Below are 20,064 nucleotides of genomic sequence, written 5' to 3'. Positions count from 1 at the left end.
TCACGTGTGGGTAACCTTGAGAATCAAAATAAAAATGATCACATAGAACGTTGTAGGAGGCCAAAATACACAACAATTAATCTTAATTTTCTAAGTAAAATAATCTCTCTGAATTTGTACAAGTAAATAATTAATTAATGATTTACTTGTGCAACAGAAAACATAAACTGTATAGAAGTTCTGAGTGTATTCGATTATACAGTTTGTGTTTAAAAAACAAAGGAGCAACAAGAATCGTGTTAGGACCGTCATATAATTTTGTGCAGTGAAAGAGACAACTGCAATCCGGTTTTCAATCCCGCGGTGGACATTCACCAAGACCAAGTGAGACCAACGACTAAGGTGTATGAGTCATCGTATAAAGGATTACCTGTTCCTGGTAAGGGTATCAAAACGAGACAAAAAATAAAAAAAAGAATCAATATATTATAGCCATTAGTCGCGATCGCTCTGGTTCTACATGTAGGAGAGCCTTTCAACTATATGGCGCGGTATGACGCAATATTACATCATAAGTGTATAAACATTATGGATATATATTATACTAATATGTTAAAAGAAAACTTATCTATAGTTATTTAGATCTATTTATGTTTAAATATAAACATTTTATGAGACATAGTCGGAAGTTTTTCTGGAGAACTATGACAAAATCATAGAATTATGCATGACTCGAAGATATCTACGAAATAGTTCGCTATAGCACTATCAAGTATCAAGCACAATCATTTATAAGTACGTAAGGCAAAAAATCAAGCTCAAACTTAAATCTAAGTTTTTCTTGGAAATTAACAATGTACTTAGTCAATTCACGTCGAGTTTAAAACTATAATATTATGCATCCTACACACATTAATATATTTAATATACACATGAGATAAAATTATGTTTATTAAGTTAATTATATCACAGAATAGCTGCTCCGTACTTTTTCACCCGCTTAAACATTATTGCTCCGATTCGAAGGCCGTAGCTGGATGTGATATATAATATAGTCTATTAATGGTAACCTTTTTTTTTTGAATCGTACAATCGAAGGACTTACGAACTCTTCAGCTTTATAATATAAAAAGATTTTAAGAGTAGTGCCATATTCAATCCAATTCATTTGTATACGAGCTACGATTATTTTAGACGTATGATATATATGCGAAAGAATTATTGACAAACTTCGGTTATCTTAGTGTAGGAAATCCCACCTATCATTATATACATTTTATTGTGAAAGGACTCATTAAGACAGACATTAGCTTTATTTTCCTTCGCTTTTATTCCTTTAGAGTTAAACAATTTTAATTTTATTTTATTTCGGTATCATAAAACTTTGACTTGGAATGAAAAAAGTCCATTTTTTTAAATTACTAACCTTTTGTTGAGAAACGATTAGTTTAGAATTTATTTGGAGAATAGATTGAAAATATTTATTTTTTGGAAGGTGAACTTCGTGAATCTGATAATAATTGTAAATAAGGAAATCTCACTGACAACTTAAATAGCGAAGCATAAGTAATTTTTATTAAGTATAAGTAATTTTTATGCTAACACACACATCGTTACCAAACTTGCTCATAATATTATAACGTGGTATTTAAAAAGTAATAAGTCACATAGATTATATCGACGGTAACCGATGCAAATTCCAAAAAACGATCAAATTGCCTCTGTTGCTAAATTTAAAAAAATGTAAAAGAACGTTTACGTGCCTAAGGTTATTATATAATTCGTGACATCATGAATGATAGCACCCCATGGGAATGAAACGATAGATAGCCTCCTGGCTGTTTCATTGTTTTATTGAAAATTGTATATAATTAGGTACAAAACTTGACAAAAAATAACGGGTGAGTTACTTTCGCCGGTTCTTCTCGGGATAGGGTATTTTCTTTTCCGAACCGTTTAACTATCGATAATAAAATGTAATCGTTGAATTTTAAATTCACTGTTTAATAAATAAATTAAATATTAATTATATGGATATTTACATTAATTTTATATGTAGTGTTGTTTTCAATATATTCCGTATAACTATATATTTACATACGTACATATATCTACGTTGTTTATGAAACGAATGTGTTTTATAACTTTACTTTTTGTAGGTAGTAATAATGCCGTGGCGTCGTCGTAGGATAACGTCAGATAAAATATTCTCGATACTTTAGCAAGACACATTTTTGAATTGTATAAATGTATCTAGATATCATGGAACGGAAGATTATTTACATATAAGATAATCAAGTGGTGTATAATAATCCTACTGTCGGACATTTTACAAAAATGATTAAGAAGTGATAATAAAATTTTGAATGGTTGCGTAAATTTCGCTCTTTCGTAATCTAATGTGTGAATCTGGAAATACCATTTTTGCTTTGATTATCTTCTAAATTTAAATGGAATTCACAATACTATTTTTTTTAAGTGGTGATTACATTAGCCTAATTATTTCTCAATTGAAAAAAAATAATCAAGTAAAACATGCATTTCTTCTGAAATCTGCTTTTTTTTAATAGAAACTGATAGGTTTTGCTAATAACTATACATATAACATAACTAAAAATGATTATTTATTTAAAAATATAGAAAACTAAAACAAGAATGACACTAATAGTATAAAACAAAAGAAACTTGTGAACTTAATTTTACAGTTGTGGCACTTTGTTTTTGTTATAAAAAATATTATATGATATTATTAAGATATTAAGGCACCATCCTTAAGGACTCTTGTTACATTCAGCTTACGTGATAATTTAAAGTATCAACTTAATTAAAATCAAGACATAGTGAAAACCTATATAGCAAGATAATATGTATAAATGCGATATGCTATGATTTAAGAGGCATTTCAATGCAACAATAGATACTATTTTGTAATATTAAATATATATTTATACTCTTATTACTCATTTTCTATGAATACTGACATAAAATAGCAAGCAATAATGTTAACATTACAATCTCACATAAGAATTTTAAGATATATCATTTATTAAATTTGGTTAAACAATTACTTTAATATTTGATAGATTTTTTCGTTTCTAGATGTTTATTAATAGACAATAGAATATTATTGTTTACTTTGTAATGTGTATTTTGTTCTTTTTATTTTTATTTTGTATTTTTTAAAAATATCTGTATTCTTTTTGTGATGTAATTTATTAGTTTGTATGACAAAGTATATATATAAAAAATAATAAATAATGTAAGAAAAATATTTTAGTAAAGTTTTTATGCTACTTGTATTCATATGAAAATGGTAACTGTACTACTATATACCTATAGAAACACAATTGTTTTGAAACATGAAGTTTGTGTATTCCTTAAATATATCATATATACAATTTAAATATATTGGATCAAAGCATTTTAAATAATTCCTTTTTTATGCAGCTTTATTTTTTTTCTCTTGTAAATTCAGAGGTAGTTTTTATTTTGACTATCAATAACAAAGTGTAACACTTCTATATTAAATAAATGAATTTGAATTTGCAAAGTAATGATGGAAACAGTTATAATATGCATATAATATAATAATATATATGAGCCTAATTGAATATTAAAGTTGATTAACATTTTTTAATATATCTATAAAAAACAAGATACTTATATAAAATACAATATATTTATTAAAGTTACCTATGATTTCAATAAAATGTAAATATTTACATTATTTTTATTTTTTGTCCCATTATTCACACGTTGTTATTCCTAAACTATATAATTTAATAATAATATTTTTCTAAATCAAATAACTATAAACCAAAAGCATAAACATAATTTCCAACTAATAATTCCGAAAAATATGTAAAAATAAAAGATGTTTTCGTATGAATCATTGGTCAAAAATAGAAGGCAGGTATATTTTTTTAACTAAAATGTACTTACCGTATCATATTTTTCTGGATCTTCTATATTTTCTAGTAAAACAACACCAATCTTCTAAAAGTCATAAAATAAAAGTATATAATTGATATTTTTACTGAAACACATTAATATCAACTATTTAAACTGAAGTAGAAATAGACGCAAAATATCACTGTTTGCTTAAAGTTAACCGATCAATGCAATTCCAAAGAACAAGAACAACTAACACTGACTGGCGACTAGCGACTGCGAGTGTCGAGGAAAATCATTTTCTATCGCAACGCAAAATAACAATAAAATGACAACAACCTGTAGAATTGCAAGACAAGTCGAAACTTGCTCTAATATTTTTGTCTCTTTTGTTACCAGATTGTTAAAGAAGGACAGACAAAAAAAATTGTTCATGGAAATACTTTTTTTTTGGATGACGATGTCTTGTAATTTACAAAATAACTGATATTTTTATAAAACCAATAAAATGTAATAAAGTGTAGTAAACCAATAAAATGTAGTAAAATGTAAAAATATTTGAAAATTTATATTCCCTGAAATTTTATTAGTTGATTTAGATAAATCATAGAAATGATTTGTTGTAGACTTTGTGTTATTACAAAATGTTTATTGTTCATTACTTTATAAAACAAACAACAAATTTAAATAATTTATATTTATTTAATTTTGGGATATTTTGAGAAATATTTTTTAAGTCATGCAACACATTATAGTATTGATTTCTTGATTTTGAACACTATTAGTATTGAACAGTGATTGTTGGCATATGTTGTTATCAGTATCACCTTATCAGACATTTTAGACTTCTTAGTGATCCAGTCCTCAATTATCAATTTTAATAACATTGGCCATTGGTAGTCGCACGGCCGGGCCGGCCGATAATCCGTTTCGTAGGAAGCTTATGGAGTTTTCGGTCTACGATTTATAGTCTACATCGTGTGAACTGGGAAGGTGGTGGTTAATAAGAGAAGCAGAATTTGATGAAGATACCTAGTGCTAGCACAACAAATTTGTCGGAAATGTCTTCTGTTGAAAGAACATCGGAAACATCTCACCTTGTTTCTGCAAATAATCAATCTAAACCCAGTTACTTAAATGTTTTCAGCAACATATGTGCTCTTTTGTTTACCGGTATAATATTTTATTGCTGTTTTAAGAATGGAGCATCTTTGTTCTCATTTCATCCAACGCTGATGTCTTTAGGGGTAAGTGTTTTTAAACGTGATTACTTATGTAAAACTTGCAGATTGACAACTATTATTATAAATCCTATGTATTTTTTATACATACACTCAAAAATTCTCTGTTAATTTTTTTTTTATAAATAAAGACCAACTATTGCTATACTTATAATTGATATCAATAACTTTCTAATTAGGACCATGACATTAACAATATGTTATAAAACATAAGATGTAGATACATCTGCTTAAATTCGATTTGTTGTTGAAAATTACAATGCCAAAAATAAAATGCGCTTCACAATGCACATATCAATGGGCAGTCGACAATAGCATCCAGATACTGTGTGGTAGCACATTTACTATTCAATTTCTGTGAAAAAAGTTGTCGTATTTGATTAATAGTAATAATTTTTAATATGTAGTTAGTTAATAATTTTAAAAATATAAATATGTTGAGAATTCTAACAAAACTGTATAATATGTCTAATGCCTTATATGACATATTAAACATTAAAAATTGGGATTATATGCATTTGCATATTTAGTCCATTCTTAATATCTATTTACAATCATTTTTAGCAGGCTACTTTGGGAATTATGTTATTGTCGGTCAAACTCATATTAACATCAAAGCCTTTAGAGAACACTCAGCAGCCACGTCTATTTTTCTGGTGGAATAATGAGAGGTAGCTGAGATTTGCACAAATTTTTCCCACTTTCCTGCAAGCATTGAAAAGCTTAAAACTTACTGTTTGGTATGAACCTAATCTATTCATTTAATGAATTAGGCCCATCCAATAACTCCACATGTCTCATGTAATCCAATCTCTACTAATCATAATTTTAAATTCATATTGAATTTCAAATTTGAAATTTCATAGAGGTAAATTTTGTTTGTTTGTTTTTCTTAATTCATAAAAAAACTTTGAAACTTTCATATTATTTTAATTTATACATTCTGGAAGAACATAGGCTATATGGTATGTTAACAGGTTACATATTTTTTGAGATACAGCTTTATATGCTGACGTAGTCAAAGAGAAAATTGTTGGTTAGGTGTCCTTTCAAAGTGAGCATTGAAAAAAAAAACCAGTTACTTAACACATCTATAAATGATATTTGTAGGTCTTCAAAATGTCTGCAAAAAAGTCAGCAACACAATATATATTTATAGATCGTAACAGCCTGTGAATGTCCCACTACTAGGCTAAGGCCTCCTCTCCCTTTTTGAGGAGAAGGTTTGGAGCTTATTCCACCACTCTGTGGTGCCACAATCCAGTGCGGGTTGGTGGAATACACATGTGGCAGAATTTCAGTGAAATTAGACACATGCAGGTTTCCTCACAATGTTTTCCTTCACCGTAAAGCACGAGATGAATTATAATTACAAATTAAGCACATGAAAATTCAGTGGTGCTTGCCTGGGTTTGAACCTACAGTCATCGGTTAAAATTCACGTAAAAAAAAATTAATGCATAAAAACAATAATTTTAAAAATAAATAATTAAAATTTTATCTTATTTATTTTGGACTAATTGATTCATTTAAAGTATGTAGCTCTAGATATTACATTACACTAAGCTATAGTTTATGACTATAACATCATGGTTTTCATATAACTAGCTGATTACATATGATCTCATTATCTTTGGTAAAAGCATTATCTATATTCTTCTCTTGCATACATTCCTGTTCATAATTATAGGAATTTAATAAAACCCAACTCAACATGCTGGGTGATGGAGTAATATTTGAACGGGTATTTTATTGTCTGGCCTGTTTTTATTAGCATTGGGAAGATAATGAATGTTGCATCTTAATTAAATATTTATATGATCATAATTGCTCATACTTCGTTCATAGTTTTGACGTCATCATGACAAGTCGGACGGTAACGTCGTCCATCTCATGTTCTAGCAAAGAAACAAGCCCTAGCTATTAAGAAGCATTTTATGAAATAATGTATGTTACAAAAATAGTACTTTTTGGCAATTAGCTGGTGATTGTTGGTCTAGTGTTCTTCTTGTCTAGTCTCATTTAAGTAATTATCAATCGTATCAATAGCTTTTGCATGGATCTGGAAAAACCAAACAAAATAAAATTTACCTCATATTATATGCGAATGATACCAAAGTAATCTGTCTCGCAGAGTTCGATTTAAATCGGTACAGTCATACTTAATCTTCGTAACTGAGCAATTTTATCCCTAATATCACTTGTATTTGGTTTATTATGTATATATGACTAAATAATTTAATTAGGGAAGGAATTCGGTGGAAACTCCACTTAAAACTAGTGCTACATTTACACGCTTGGCAAGTCTCGACAAACGTCCACAAACACAAGCGTGTGAAAGGGGTGTTTGGCTTGGCTTGCATGAGCTTGCAAAAGCTTGTTGCGGATCCGGGCCAGTGTCGATTTTTTAAACAGAACAAAAGAAGGTTGCGGCAAGCGCTTGCGACGTATTTACACGTTGGGGCGTGTTTAGTGTTGATTAAGAGCTCGCCCCGAACGGGTGTATTTATGCTGCGCTGTATACAACTAAAATAAAATTATGTTTCGAAAAAATTCACTATTTTCGAGATGGCCTATTGGTTAGAACGCGTGAATCTTAACCGATGATCGTGGGTTCAAACCCGGGCAAGCACCACTAAATTTTCATGTACTTAATTTGTGTTTATAATTTATCTCGTGCTTGACTGTGAAATAAACATCGTGAGGAAACCTGCATGTGTCTAATTTCATTGAAATTCTTCCACATGTGTATTATACCAACCCGCATTGGAGCAGCATGGTGGAATAAGCTCCTGAAAAGAGGCCTTCTCCTCAAAAGAGAGAGGAGGCCTTAGTCCAGCAGTGGGACATTAACAGGCTATTACTGACTGAAATTAAAATAAACTAGCCTTTTTCAGACAATCTACAACAGAGTAAATCTAATGTAATGCAGTCTAGTGTAACTTAAAACTTGTAATTTGAACGTTTTAAAACGAAACCACGTATAGCTTGCTGTCTTTTTTTTCATTAATGTTTTTTTATTTCTGAAACTACTCCAAATTGGAATTGTATTTGACAATTTTAGTTACGAATTATATTGTATTGTAATAATATTTTAATTTAATTAAATTATACTGATTTTATATTTTAATAAAATAAATGTAATTTCATTTTCAGTGGCTGATTATTATGACTTCTGCTGTGAATGCTGTTACTCCGGGAGACTTGGCAACTGAATGGATGCCCATTAGACTCAGAAGTGCTCGTCACTGGGTCTTACAATTAGTTGCAGTTCTAATTATTTTAATTGGATTTCTTATTATTCTTTCAAATAAAATTATCAACGACAAACAACATTTCCAATCTTTACATGGAAAATTTGGATTAGCTTCTTTCATATTTATGATTTGCACTAGTCTCGGAGGATTAGGAGCACTTTACAGTCTGAAACTTAAAGAATACCTTGCACCAATATATACAAAAATTGTTCACGCATCGTTTGGTCTTATTACCATCTGTTTGGGTACTATAACAATAATACTGGGCACTTTTTCTGCATGGTGGTCATTCGGAGAAGTATTAAGATACACATGCCTAATACTTGTGCTTTTAATTATGATTCTAACGGTACTAAGACCAAGTCTTAAAATCTATTTTCGTTTAAAAGAGAGGCTTGGTTACTCCAATAACTAACTTGCGTAGATTAAGAAAAATTATAAGCAACACATATGCATTAGAAAGATGTTTTACAAGATTCATTTTATATCTAAGAAAGTTTACTTTTTTAAGATTTTTTTGTATAGGAAAATTCTATTTACCAATTTTAGATATACGGTTATTGATTGTTAAAGTTGTTTATTTACTTTATTACTACATTTGGAGTCTATTTTAGGTTATAAAGAAGAATGATACTGTATTTCTACTGTTTTGTTACTTACATTATAAAAACCAAATAATTTAGACGTAAGAATCATTATATTAAATCGTAGAGAAAACTTTGTATGTATCACTAGTCATGCTTTTATTTTTATATGTTGCGGATTGTTTTAAATGCTGTGATATGATTATTACACTAGGAACATAACAATTGCACTGGATTTAATCTATCGTCTCAATTACACACAATATCAGGTCAATGTCAGTTAAATTATATTTTCACTATATTGACTGCCTCGTTGCTCTAGTGGTTAGATATAAGCTCATAGATCCCGAGTCCAGATCGTGCCAATAAAAAGTTATTGAGTTTTTCTGGTACAGAATTTCAGTAACAGCCCGTACGCTGGAAGTTCGTAATGTGTACACTCCCGTATCTCGGAAAGTACGTATACCTTTGGCCCCGCTTTTGAACTCTTGGTGGTGGTGGCGCATCGGATTATGAGAGTGAAGGCATAGAGAGTGCATCTTTATTTGTGCACTTTTATATGTCCCACGCAATTAGTTAATCTGCAAAATCTGATAGATATGGGAATCATTGAATATTTTTAAAACGAATACCGATGTAGTGGTCCACTTTTCCTTACCTGGCTACACCTCAGTGGCGGATCCAGAGGAATCGTAAGTTTCAGGACACCCTTCGAGTATTCATTGGTTCGATTACTGAAAGTTTATCTATCTTTGATTTATCTGAATGATAAGTGTAATAAAATAAATGATTTGTATGAGGTTAGCTAATACGCAAACGACACTCAAAAAACCACCGTATTGTTATTACTTATGAGTAACGATACGATGCACCAGTTCGCTCATGAGTTAATTTCTTAGAACCGGCATACTTTTATTCATAATTGAGACATTGACAAAATTCTGTGCAATTGTAATGTTACAAGTGAATTGCGACTTATATAAAACTATACCCTGCTATAATACGATAATTGTTGTTACAAACTTTTATTTAATATTACCTATTTATATATAATAATTATTTATATTAATCTATGGGCTTAAAATCTTGCAAATTAATTTTAGATTAATTCTATAAAAACTATTAATCTGATGTTTTGCACAACTTTTGGTGCACCAGCACTATTACAAGTGTAATAATTGTACTCGACTTTGTAAGTTTTTGAGGTAAAAAGCTTTTTATTAAAAAGTTTACTAATTTTATTAATGGTCCATTACAACTTTTTCTTTAGATTTGATCGTCGTTTATATGATTAAAACTATTTTAGATAAAACTATAGTGTCCAATTTCAATACTAAAAAATATTTGAAGCTATTTCAAGTTAAATAAAACAATGTACCTTCTCGAATATTATTTTATTATAAGGTTTTTGTTAAAACATAATTTATAAGTACACAAAAACTTCGAATTTAATGTTTTTTTTAAATGTATATAAAGCTTTTATATTAGATAATATCTTCTCATTCTGTTCCTATGTACTTAAAAATTTTTAAGATCTTTATATTGTATGTGCTGAAACTCATCTAATGTGTGCCAATTTTTTAAATGTTAGCACAAATGCAATTTGTATGTGATAGTTATATTATTTCGAATGTGTATTTTTTAAACAATATATTTGATTACTTACTATATACTTATATAGGTTTTTAAAAAAAATTATAAAATACATGTTTACTCTTCTATATTTACATAAATATTATACTAAAATATATGGAATGCAAATTAAATTATGATACGAGTCTTATTATACAAACATCAACCAACATTTTGTTTGTTAACACCAAAAAGTCATCATCATATTTCGTCATAAATGTTCTATTTACCTTCCTTATAGGTAAATTAGTTACAATCTGATATACATATATAGTACTGCTTATCGATTGGCCACGTGAACAACCTTAAAAAACTTTTAATCGTTGTTAAGATATATAAAACCTAAAGATATAAACTAAATAAAATCGCTTAAAAATGGCATGTATTGGGTATATTTTGGAATGACAACATCAACATATATGTGCTTAATATAAATGTAAAATTATACACCACAAAATCTTACATTAGAAAAAAAAACCAAACAGCTTGTCTCATAATCTTAATTTTGAAAAAAATATCTATAACTTAAAACCCTCATACCTGCTTAGACATTATTTTTTTATTTATTAAAATATAACAATGAGGAAACGGTTAATCTTACATTAAAAGATGTATTAACCTTCTCTGTGCAGAATCTGTTTTAAACTTTTTTAAATACGAATAACTTAATTTTTAACTGATATAAATAGGAAAACATTTTTGCAGTGGTGGCCATTTTGTTTTTTTTTCGCAATATTGAAGCGTATGGTTATATATATATATTATAAATGGTTTTTAAGATAACACCATCGAATTTATTTTGCTCCGAGGTCAAACGAAGATATTGAGATCATTTAGATTGGTCCAGTTAATACATTGATATTGTTGAGGTGACTAAGTCAAGAGATTTTCACGATTTAAAAAAAAAAAAGAAAGAGGATAAAAGAGCAGAACGTTCATCTGATGGTAAGTGGAGCATTTTTGCTGATGCGTGGTCGGTCTTGAAGACTTATGCACTCCAGTTAGTTTTTTTTATACATCTCATATTTTTTACTCTGTGAAAACTTCTAAACGAGAACCTAGATCTAAGTCTTTGTAATCCACATATTCTTCTGAATCGATATTCACTTCATGAATCGAAGTGAGGCATTTCGTACCAACAACCAGATGTGTAATTGTAATTTTTTATTATTTTGTATCCAAAGTACAAGTAATTTTGAATGATTATTTACTTAGAAATTTGCCATATTTTCTGTTTAAAATTATATTTCAGATTAAAGAGAATGACATGACTAGGTCATCATTATTGAAGTAGCACAGTTGACAAAACCATAATATTTACAGTGTTTTATGTAATGCCACACACACACACTACAAACGTCCCTATCAGATTTAGGTGTAGGTTACCCTTGATTCTATACTGAGGAAAATCATATATACATTTAGACATCTAGTAAAAAAATATTTCAACAATTATTTTAATATCCTACAAGCATAGGCAAAACTATATACAATTTACCTTTACACATGTTCATTAATTTCAGTTTTAACAGTGCTGGCGATGCCACCTAAACATTGCAAATTATGATTTGCATTGCTAACACTGCAAATCGAGATAGCAGTCCAAGTGTTAATAATAATGCAATTTATTCATTCTAAATATGTTAATGTATTATATTTCTAAAACACGTATTTTATGTATGTGAATGCAAAAAAAATTAAATATTGTTCAAAACAAAAGACAAGCAATATTTAAAACACATGATTTTAATTAACAAGTTACATTATGTTCTTATTTAATATAGCAGCAGTAAGCTTTTAATACATAAAAACGATATTGTTTCAACATATAACAATATTGTTAAATATGTTATTTTGTTTCTTTTTTTATTACCCTTTTGTCATTTAACAAATCATTACTAAAACATGATGTGTTCATCAATTATATTATATATAATGCCCATAACACTCAATTTTATCATTTAATAATGTTTTAATTTCAATTCAATTTCTCTTGTCACTATAATGTAGTTGCATAAATCTCAAACAACATTGATAATTCCAGACTTATTACTATGTGCCTGCATACATATACATCATCTTATAGGTAGGCAGACTGGCAAATGGACAACCTGAAGTTTTTTTTTTTTTATAGAATAGGAAGGTGGACGAGCATATGGGCCACCTGATGGTAAGTGATCCCCACTGCCCATAGACATTGACGATATAAGAAATATGAACCATTTCTTATATTGCTAATGCGCCACTAACCTTAGGAACCAAGATGTTATGTCCCTTGTGCCTGCAGTTACAGTGGCTCATTCGCCCTTCAAACCATCAAATAACACCATCGAATTTATTTTGCTCCGAGGTCAAACGAAGATATTGAGATCATTTAGATTGGTCCAGTTAATACATTGATATTGTTGAGGTGACTAAGTCAAGAGATTTTCACGATTTAAAAAAAAAAAAGAAAGAGGATAAAAGAGCAGAACGTTCATCTGATGGTAAGTGGAGCATTTTTGCTGATGCGTGGTCGGTCTTGAAGACTTATGCACTCCAGTTAGTTTTTTTTATACATCTCATATTTTTTACTCTGTGAAAACTTCTAAACGAGAACCTAGATCTAAGTCTTTGTAATCCACATATTCTTCTCGTATTAAAAAAAAATACAAAAATTGCAATAATGTAACCCAAGTAACTGTATAGATACGACAGTTTATTGAGTGACAAATTTAAAAATAATTTGATGGTTATTACATATTTCTTCCCTCAGTAGTGATGATAGGTACCAGTTTAAAATAATTTAGCTTGACATTATTTTATCTCTCTATATCACTTTCTTTATTTTTAGTATCTTTATTTTAAATATTTATTCATCTTTATTACATTAATAAAAGAAAGGGCCGTTAAGCCTTTTTCTTCGCAACAAAGAGTATACAATCATTACATTTTATAGTAATAGTTACTTATAATACGTTTAGTTATTACTAAAACGGCGCGTAAATATGCAACCGAATTATTGCTTGGCCAGTTAATATTGTTTTAATCCGCTTGCCGGTACACCACAACGGTAAGGGTTATTTGCTCTTTTACCTATTCTCTCGTCTCATAATCTCTTGTCGTTTTTCCTTCGCCTATTTTTTATAGAAAAATATCTGTAGTTGCCGCTACCATAGTATAACGTTTACATAAATGTCTAAGATTCGTAAAATTTATGATTCTTATGTGTTGTTGCAACTCAATTAGAACCATGCTTCATAAACCATAAACAACGTCCATGTAGGCAAAAAAACTTATTCTATAAATGTTTATTTTAAAATTCAGTGCAAGACGGTCAAGATTGTAAATAAGAGAAATTAAATTCTAAAAAAAAACCACTTTAATTTACTTTACTTTGCTACACGGTGAGCAATCATTCTCTCTACCAGGGTCGCTAATTGCCATTATTGTCAAACGTAGGAGTTGCTTTAATTATTATTTATGGGCTATATATTTGTTGTGTAGCATTGAGCTACACAGTCATCTATATCGTTTTTTTTTTAATTAAAAAGGAATTATATTTATTATTAAAATATTATTAAGTGTTTTCTAAAGTAATATGATATGTACTATGGCAAATTTTTCCCTATTCACCCCGGTTGCCGTTACCTATCATGTTTTATCTATGCCCCAATAGCATTCATTGTGTCAGTTGTACTAGTCAGTACCTGTCTATTTAATTTCATACCGCAAAATATTTCTTCTGTAGGAAGTTTATATACTCTTTGATATCGTAGTTTCCATTACATGACACTGAATATCGGAATTCGCACATTAAAAATTGGTTTGTCAAGAGTTAGAAATTAACGAGTTATTACAGAAGTGGGGTAATAAATTCGTTTGCGATATCAGTTTTGTGATTTTTCTTCTATACTAAACATAAAAAGGTGAGCTATATACAACTATTTTTATGAATAAGATGGCGTCTTGCGAGGAAAATTTTATGCATTTTATTTACGCTTTTCCAGATGCCAAACATTAAATTGCAGTCGTCAGATAATGAAATATTTGATGTTGATGTGGAAATCGCCAAATGTTCGGTTACAATCAAAACTATGTTAGAAGATTTGGGTATGGACGATGACGAGGAGGAAATAGTTCCTTTACCCAACGTAAATTCTGCAATTTTAAAGAAAGTAATTCAGTGGGCAACTTACCATAAAGATGATCCTCCTATACCAGAAGATGACGAGAACAAAGAAAAGCGTACCGATGATATTTCGTCTTGGGATGCAGATTTTTTGAAAGTTGATCAGGGTACTTTATTCGAATTAATTTTGGCGGCTAACTATTTAGATATAAAAGGGCTTTTAGATGTCACTTGCAAGACAGTAGCGAATATGATTAAGGGTAAGACACCTGAAGAAATTCGTAAAACCTTCAACATTAAAAATGATTTCACAGCAGCTGAAGAAGAACAAGTTCGCAAAGAAAATGAATGGTGTGAGGAAAAGTAAAATGTAGATTTTAACTAAAGTCTAAGTCTCGATCCATCTAGGAGAAATTTAAGTTTAAACTTTTGACCATTTCCTTATGATGCTGTTAAAACAACATTTATTTATCTACAAAATATTTCAGTAAATATAAAATCATAAATTACTACAGTATCTTTCTCATTAACTTAATCGCATGACAAAAATAAATGTATTTCCAATGAATATAGGTGCTTCATACCTACTCATGTAATCTATTTAAGTTTCAGGTTTCATATAATATGTAGAGAAGTGATCAATGTTGTGTGTACATTTAGTTTTTAGTTAAAATCTTTAATAATAATTAAGGCTTTATGGCTAGAAAAGCTTGTGATTTGGTGTAATTTAAAATATATGTTTTAAATGAAGTTTTTATTTATTAATTGTATTAATGCATAATAAGGTAAGTCACTATGTTTTCATTGTCGCAACTTGCCTTTGATTGAGGTTATATTGAAAAGCATTTTTCGAACTTTATCACAAAAACAAACAAGAAATATTAAAACATTTCATTACATGAATCGAAGTGAGGCATTTCGTACCAACAACCAGATGTGTAATTGTAATTTTTTATTATTTTGTATCCAAAGTACAAGTAATTTTGAATGATTATTTACTTAGAAATTTGCCATATTTTCTGTTTAAAATTATATTTCAGATTAAAGAGAATGACATGACTAGGTCATCATTATTGAAGTAGCACAGTTGACAAAACCATAATATTTACAGTGTTTTATGTAATGCCACACACACACACTACAAACGTCCCTATCAGATTTAGGTGTAGGTTACCCTTGATTCTATACTGAGGAAAATCATATATACATTTAGACATCTAGTAAAAAAATATTTCAACAATTATTTTAATATCCTACAAGCATAGGCAAAACTATATACAATTTACCTTTACACATGTTCATTAATTTCAGTTTTAACAGTGCTGGCGATGCCACCTAAACATTGCAAATTATGATTTGCATTGCTAACACTGCAAATCGAGATAGCAGTCCAAGTGTTAATAATAATGCAATTTATTCATTCTAAATATGTTAATGTATTATATTTCTAAAACACGTATTTTATGTATGTGAATGCAAAAAAAATTAAATATTGTTCAAAACAAAAGACAAGCAATATTTAAAACACATGATTTTAATTAACAAGTTACATTATGTTCTTATTTAATATAGCAGCAGTAAGCTTTTAATACATAAAAACGATATTGTTTCAACATATAACAATATTGTTAAATATGTTATTTTGTTTCTTTTTTTATTACCCTTTTGTCATTTAACAAATCATTACTAAAACATGATGTGTTCATCAATTATATTATATATAATGCCCATAACACTCAATTTTATCATTTAATAATGTTTTAATTTCAATTCAATTTCTCTTGTCACTATAATGTAGTTGCATAAATCTCAAACAACATTGATAATTCCAGACTTATTACTATGTGCCTGCATACATATACATCATCTTATAGGTAGGCAGACTGGCAAATGGACAACCTGAAGTTTTTTTTTTTTTATAGAATAGGAAGGTGGACGAGCATATGGGCCACCTGATGGTAAGTGATCCCCACTGCCCATAGACATTGACGATATAAGAAATATGAACCATTTCTTATATTGCTAATGCGCCACTAACCTTAGGAACCAAGATGTTATGTCCCTTGTGCCTGCAGTTACAGTGGCTCATTCGCCCTTCAAACCGGAACACAACAACACTAAGTATAGCTGTTTAGCGGTAGAACATCTGACGAGGGGGGATCAACCTACCCAGACGGGTTTGCTCAAAGCTGGTAGGGCTTAATTTTTTAGTTAGGCCTAGTAGATATATGTATTATTATCTAATATATATATATATATTATTGTTGTTGTAAGTAAGCACTGACGATGCTTAGTCTGTCGAGATGAGCATAGGCTGTGGGCTGGAAAATTTGAATAAATAGATTTTAGTTAGGTAAAATAATATTGTATGTACCTATGTAATATTCAAATGCGTCTATCATTCTGGATTTATTACGAGGAAGAAAGTTTTTGTCCATTAATCCAATAATAACACTAAATATAAATTACATGTATATTACGAATTATAATTTATTTATTAAAATTAATTTATTATATTAATATCTACAAGTTACAGATTTTTTATTTCAAACAATAGCACTAAATGAATCATCATGGGCTGAATGCGTCTCAGGTATGAATAAATTATCAATACATGTAAGTATAGGACTATTAAATTTTCGAAGGTTTGTTCCACACGAAGCTGCGCCGAGTATAAGGCCGATGAGAAAAGTGAATATTATGACAATTATAAGCATACATTGGCATTTATTTTGTTTCCATAATAATTCTTTACATATAAGGAAATAATCATGTTTTGACCTAAAAAAATACAAAATAGTCTTAAGCGCAGTCATATAGTAAATATATGGTATTTACTATCTTATATAGTAAATATTTACTCAGTATTGTAGCTCTCTTTTGAGGAGAAAAAATGTGGAGTTTTCGACATCCTGCTTCACTAAAATTTGGCGGATAAACAAAACTTAATAGGTGTGATTTGCTTAAAATTTGCGGGTTAATCTACAATCTTAGCAATCTTTTAATTTCGAATGTACTTTTAGGTACAATTATCTAATTGTCCTGTTTTCCAGAAATCATTGTTGTTGGTATTGTTTTAATTGGCCGTTAAACTGATAATTATCTGATTTAATACTTCCTCAATTTAAAAGTTACAATAAAATATAAAGCTTAATAAAAAACAACTAATTTAAATTGTAAATTTTAAAGGGAAAGTTGAAATAAAAAAAAAGAAAAATCTTAGAATATTAGATCAAGATGTCTAATAGGCAGGCCCGTCTTCTCTATTGGACACTAGGCAAGTAAGTGCTCAGGGCCCCACGATTGAAAGGGTCCCGGCATGCCCTTAATATAATAGTTATTTGCAGCCGTCGCTGTTCTAGGCATTATTAGTAAACGATTTAATGAGAAAATAATTAAATTGCAGTACGATTTACAATACGTTTTCAAGTCCTAAACTTATGAAACATTAGTATTATGTCTGTAGATTTCTTGATTGAAAGTAATTCAATTTGCCAACCATCAAAATACATAAAATGATAATAATAATTATCTAATTAGCATATTTAAGTCAGGTAAGGCAAAAATGAGATATTTTTTACAATTTTGCTCGTTATTTACTCTTATCTACATAGGTCTCCGGGATTCTTATGTGCCCAGGGGCTATAGGTTAAATACGGCCCTGCAAATCACAAGATAAATATTTTATATTTATAGCAATATTGATTACTCGAGGGAAAGTAAATTGTGACCCAAACCTAACCCACTTAATGCATTTGATGCCAAATTAATTCTGTAACCCGTTTGATAAAAAACCGCATTTGTAAGGTGATGAACGAGGTGAGTATGTTACGATTGAAAGGAGAGTGAGCAACTTAGGCCCAGGCAACCAGGTCGTTCACCCTTTATGGTGAGTACCATTGGTTGCAGATTTACCTATAGTTTTCGAAGTCTCATTAATCCTCCCACCACCAAAACCAATAAAATGCTTTTAGCATTGCCCATAAAGTAAATTGAGTTGATGTACCTGCAACACTGAGTATTATCACAAAGCAACTTATCAGTTTCGTCCAAAATCCGTTGGAATTGCTGTTGAGCCAATGCAATAACAGGATATTTTTTGCGAAGAATGTTAGCAATTTCAACTTCTGTATCTAAATCGCAACTACAACTTGCAGTATCTGCAGTCACTCTATCGCTTCTTGGCGATTCAAGCAATTCGTCATTGACATCTTCTCTTCTATCACTTGAGAACGCATGTAAGGACGTCCCATTTTGATTTTTCTTGTAAGATTTTCTTGTGTAGCTTAATATATTTTGTATTTGATAATTGTCACTCGTCATTTACGAACTGTTTAAGGTTAATATACCAGTTATATTACTAGTAAACAATGACTGTCACAATTAGCTTAAAGATGTGTTAAAATGAATGTTTTACTAATTCAACAATAATATCCTGCAACATGAGTACTTTTCTAGATACCGATAGAAGGTATATGTAATCACGATATTCATTGGTCTAGATATTGACATTTAAAACATTTAAAAAATAAAAATCAACGTATTACGTAAATACTTATTAGATATAATAACTCCACAAACATATTCACCTAGGTGTTCGTGCAATAGCACAATATTAATGGGCAAGTACTAAGTATATAACTAAATATTTTCGGATAGAACATGGAAACAACGATATTGGCCATAGTAGTTAGCTATTTTAATGAGGATTATTTGTATACATGATGACTGCAGCCTGAAGATCCTGCGTCCTACTTCGGGCAGTATAGTAATGGATATTTCTGGCAATAAATTCTTAGCAGCAGGTAGTCGGCAGCATAAACCAGTAAATAATAAAAAACAATTAATTGTATCTTACCTACTAGACGCAAAAACAAAGCTTTTGCCTAGAAACCGATGCTTAATCGAGCCCTATTCTTTGAAGATATAATATATTGTAGTGCAGACTAAAATAAAACGTCTATTTATGTAGCGAAAAACAGCCTTGAATTAAAAAATCCTGAATTGTAGTTCCAAAAGTTACCAGACAAAGATTGAGTTATCAGATTGTGAATCTTTAATTTTATTGCAAGAAATACATCTTTTTCCATTACAATCTATTTTAAAAGAGAAAAAAAAAAACATTTAGTGGTGTCTGACTTTTTTAGACACTTCAATATAAGATCTAATTTGGTATTGATATTAGTGGCTTTTTCAATTTTACGCGTTAATTATAATAGTATTTATAATAAAAAATGCGACGCAAATTAAACGATTATTTATTAAAAAAGGAAAACAACACAGAAACTAGCAATACGAATACAATTATAATACTAGATAATACATAAGTCACGGATTTAATTCTTATCTTATTGTAACCTTGAATGATTGACATTATTTTATTTGTTTTAATAAGAAATAAGGGCAAC

General features: G+C 29.5%; 4 protein-coding genes across 6 annotated transcripts in view; 2 read left to right on the top strand and 2 right to left on the bottom strand.

Annotated features, from left to right (window-relative positions):
• LOC126781635 (uncharacterized) overlaps window positions 1-20,064 on the bottom strand; it is a 96,881-nt gene that overhangs the window by 11,759 nt on the left and 65,058 nt on the right. The window contains exon 2 of one of the 2 annotated variants that reach the window (XM_050506569.1): window positions 3,883-4,033. In XM_050506569.1, the coding sequence (XP_050362526.1) occupies window positions 3,883-3,890 (8 nt within the window). In that variant the 5' untranslated portion in view covers window positions 3,891-4,033. Of the gene's footprint in view, window positions 1-3,882; window positions 4,169-20,064 lie in introns of those variants that run through there. The other variant, XM_050506568.1, reaches the window with a different exon arrangement.
• LOC126781637 (transmembrane reductase CYB561D2-like) lies at window positions 4,612-16,987 on the top strand. 2 transcript variants are annotated; one of them, XR_007670693.1, is made up of 3 exons: window positions 4,612-5,078; window positions 8,229-11,728; window positions 15,629-16,987. XR_007670693.1 is itself a non-coding variant. In XM_050506573.1 (2 exons), exons 1-2 carry the CDS (start codon window positions 4,854-4,856, stop codon window positions 8,742-8,744), a joined length of 741 nt encoding a protein of 246 aa, XP_050362530.1. In that variant the 5' UTR covers window positions 4,612-4,853; the 3' UTR covers window positions 8,745-12,852. The 2 variants fall into 2 exon arrangements, 1 of the variants encoding a protein (XP_050362530.1); XM_050506573.1 differs by lacking the exon at window positions 15,629-16,987 and having other exon boundaries at window positions 8,229-12,852.
• On the top strand, window positions 14,224-15,406 carry LOC126781639 (S-phase kinase-associated protein 1). Its single transcript, XM_050506575.1, has 2 exons — window positions 14,224-14,453; window positions 14,535-15,406. Exon 2 carries the CDS (start codon window positions 14,535-14,537, stop codon window positions 15,021-15,023), a length of 489 nt encoding a protein of 162 aa, XP_050362532.1. The 5' UTR covers window positions 14,224-14,453; the 3' UTR covers window positions 15,024-15,406.
• Window positions 16,987-18,979, bottom strand: LOC126781638 (uncharacterized). Its single transcript, XM_050506574.1, has 2 exons — window positions 18,663-18,979; window positions 16,987-17,437 (listed from the first exon to the last, which is right to left on the bottom strand). The coding sequence occupies exons 1-2, from the start codon at window positions 18,977-18,979 to the stop codon at window positions 17,203-17,205; spliced, it is 552 nt and encodes a 183-aa protein (XP_050362531.1). The 3' UTR covers window positions 16,987-17,202.

This window comes from Nymphalis io, chromosome 4 (genome assembly GCF_905147045.1).
Source record: "Nymphalis io chromosome 4, ilAglIoxx1.1, whole genome shotgun sequence".
In the NCBI taxonomy this organism is placed as follows: domain Eukaryota; kingdom Metazoa; phylum Arthropoda; class Insecta; order Lepidoptera; family Nymphalidae; genus Nymphalis; species Nymphalis io.
This window is presented reverse-complemented; position numbering and strand designations above follow the sequence as displayed.

Bases quoted from the DNA above. Each gene is read 5' to 3' on its own strand.
- LOC126781637 (XM_050506573.1), top strand. From the start codon at position 4,854: ATGAAGATACCTAGTGCTAGCACAACAAATTTGTCGGAAATGTCTTCT. The intron at 5,079-8,228 runs GTAAGTGTTTTT...TTTCATTTTCAG, and splicing joins CAACGCTGATGTCTTTAGGG to TGGCTGATTATTATGACTTC.
- LOC126781639 (XM_050506575.1), top strand. From the start codon at position 14,535: ATGCCAAACATTAAATTGCAGTCGTCAGATAATGAAATATTTGATGTT.
- LOC126781638 (XM_050506574.1), bottom strand. From the start codon at position 18,979: ATGACGAGTGACAATTATCAAATACAAAATATATTAAGCTACACAAGA. The intron at 17,438-18,662 runs GTACATCAACTC...GTATTTTTTTAG, and splicing joins GATAATACTCAGTGTTGCAG to GTCAAAACATGATTATTTCC.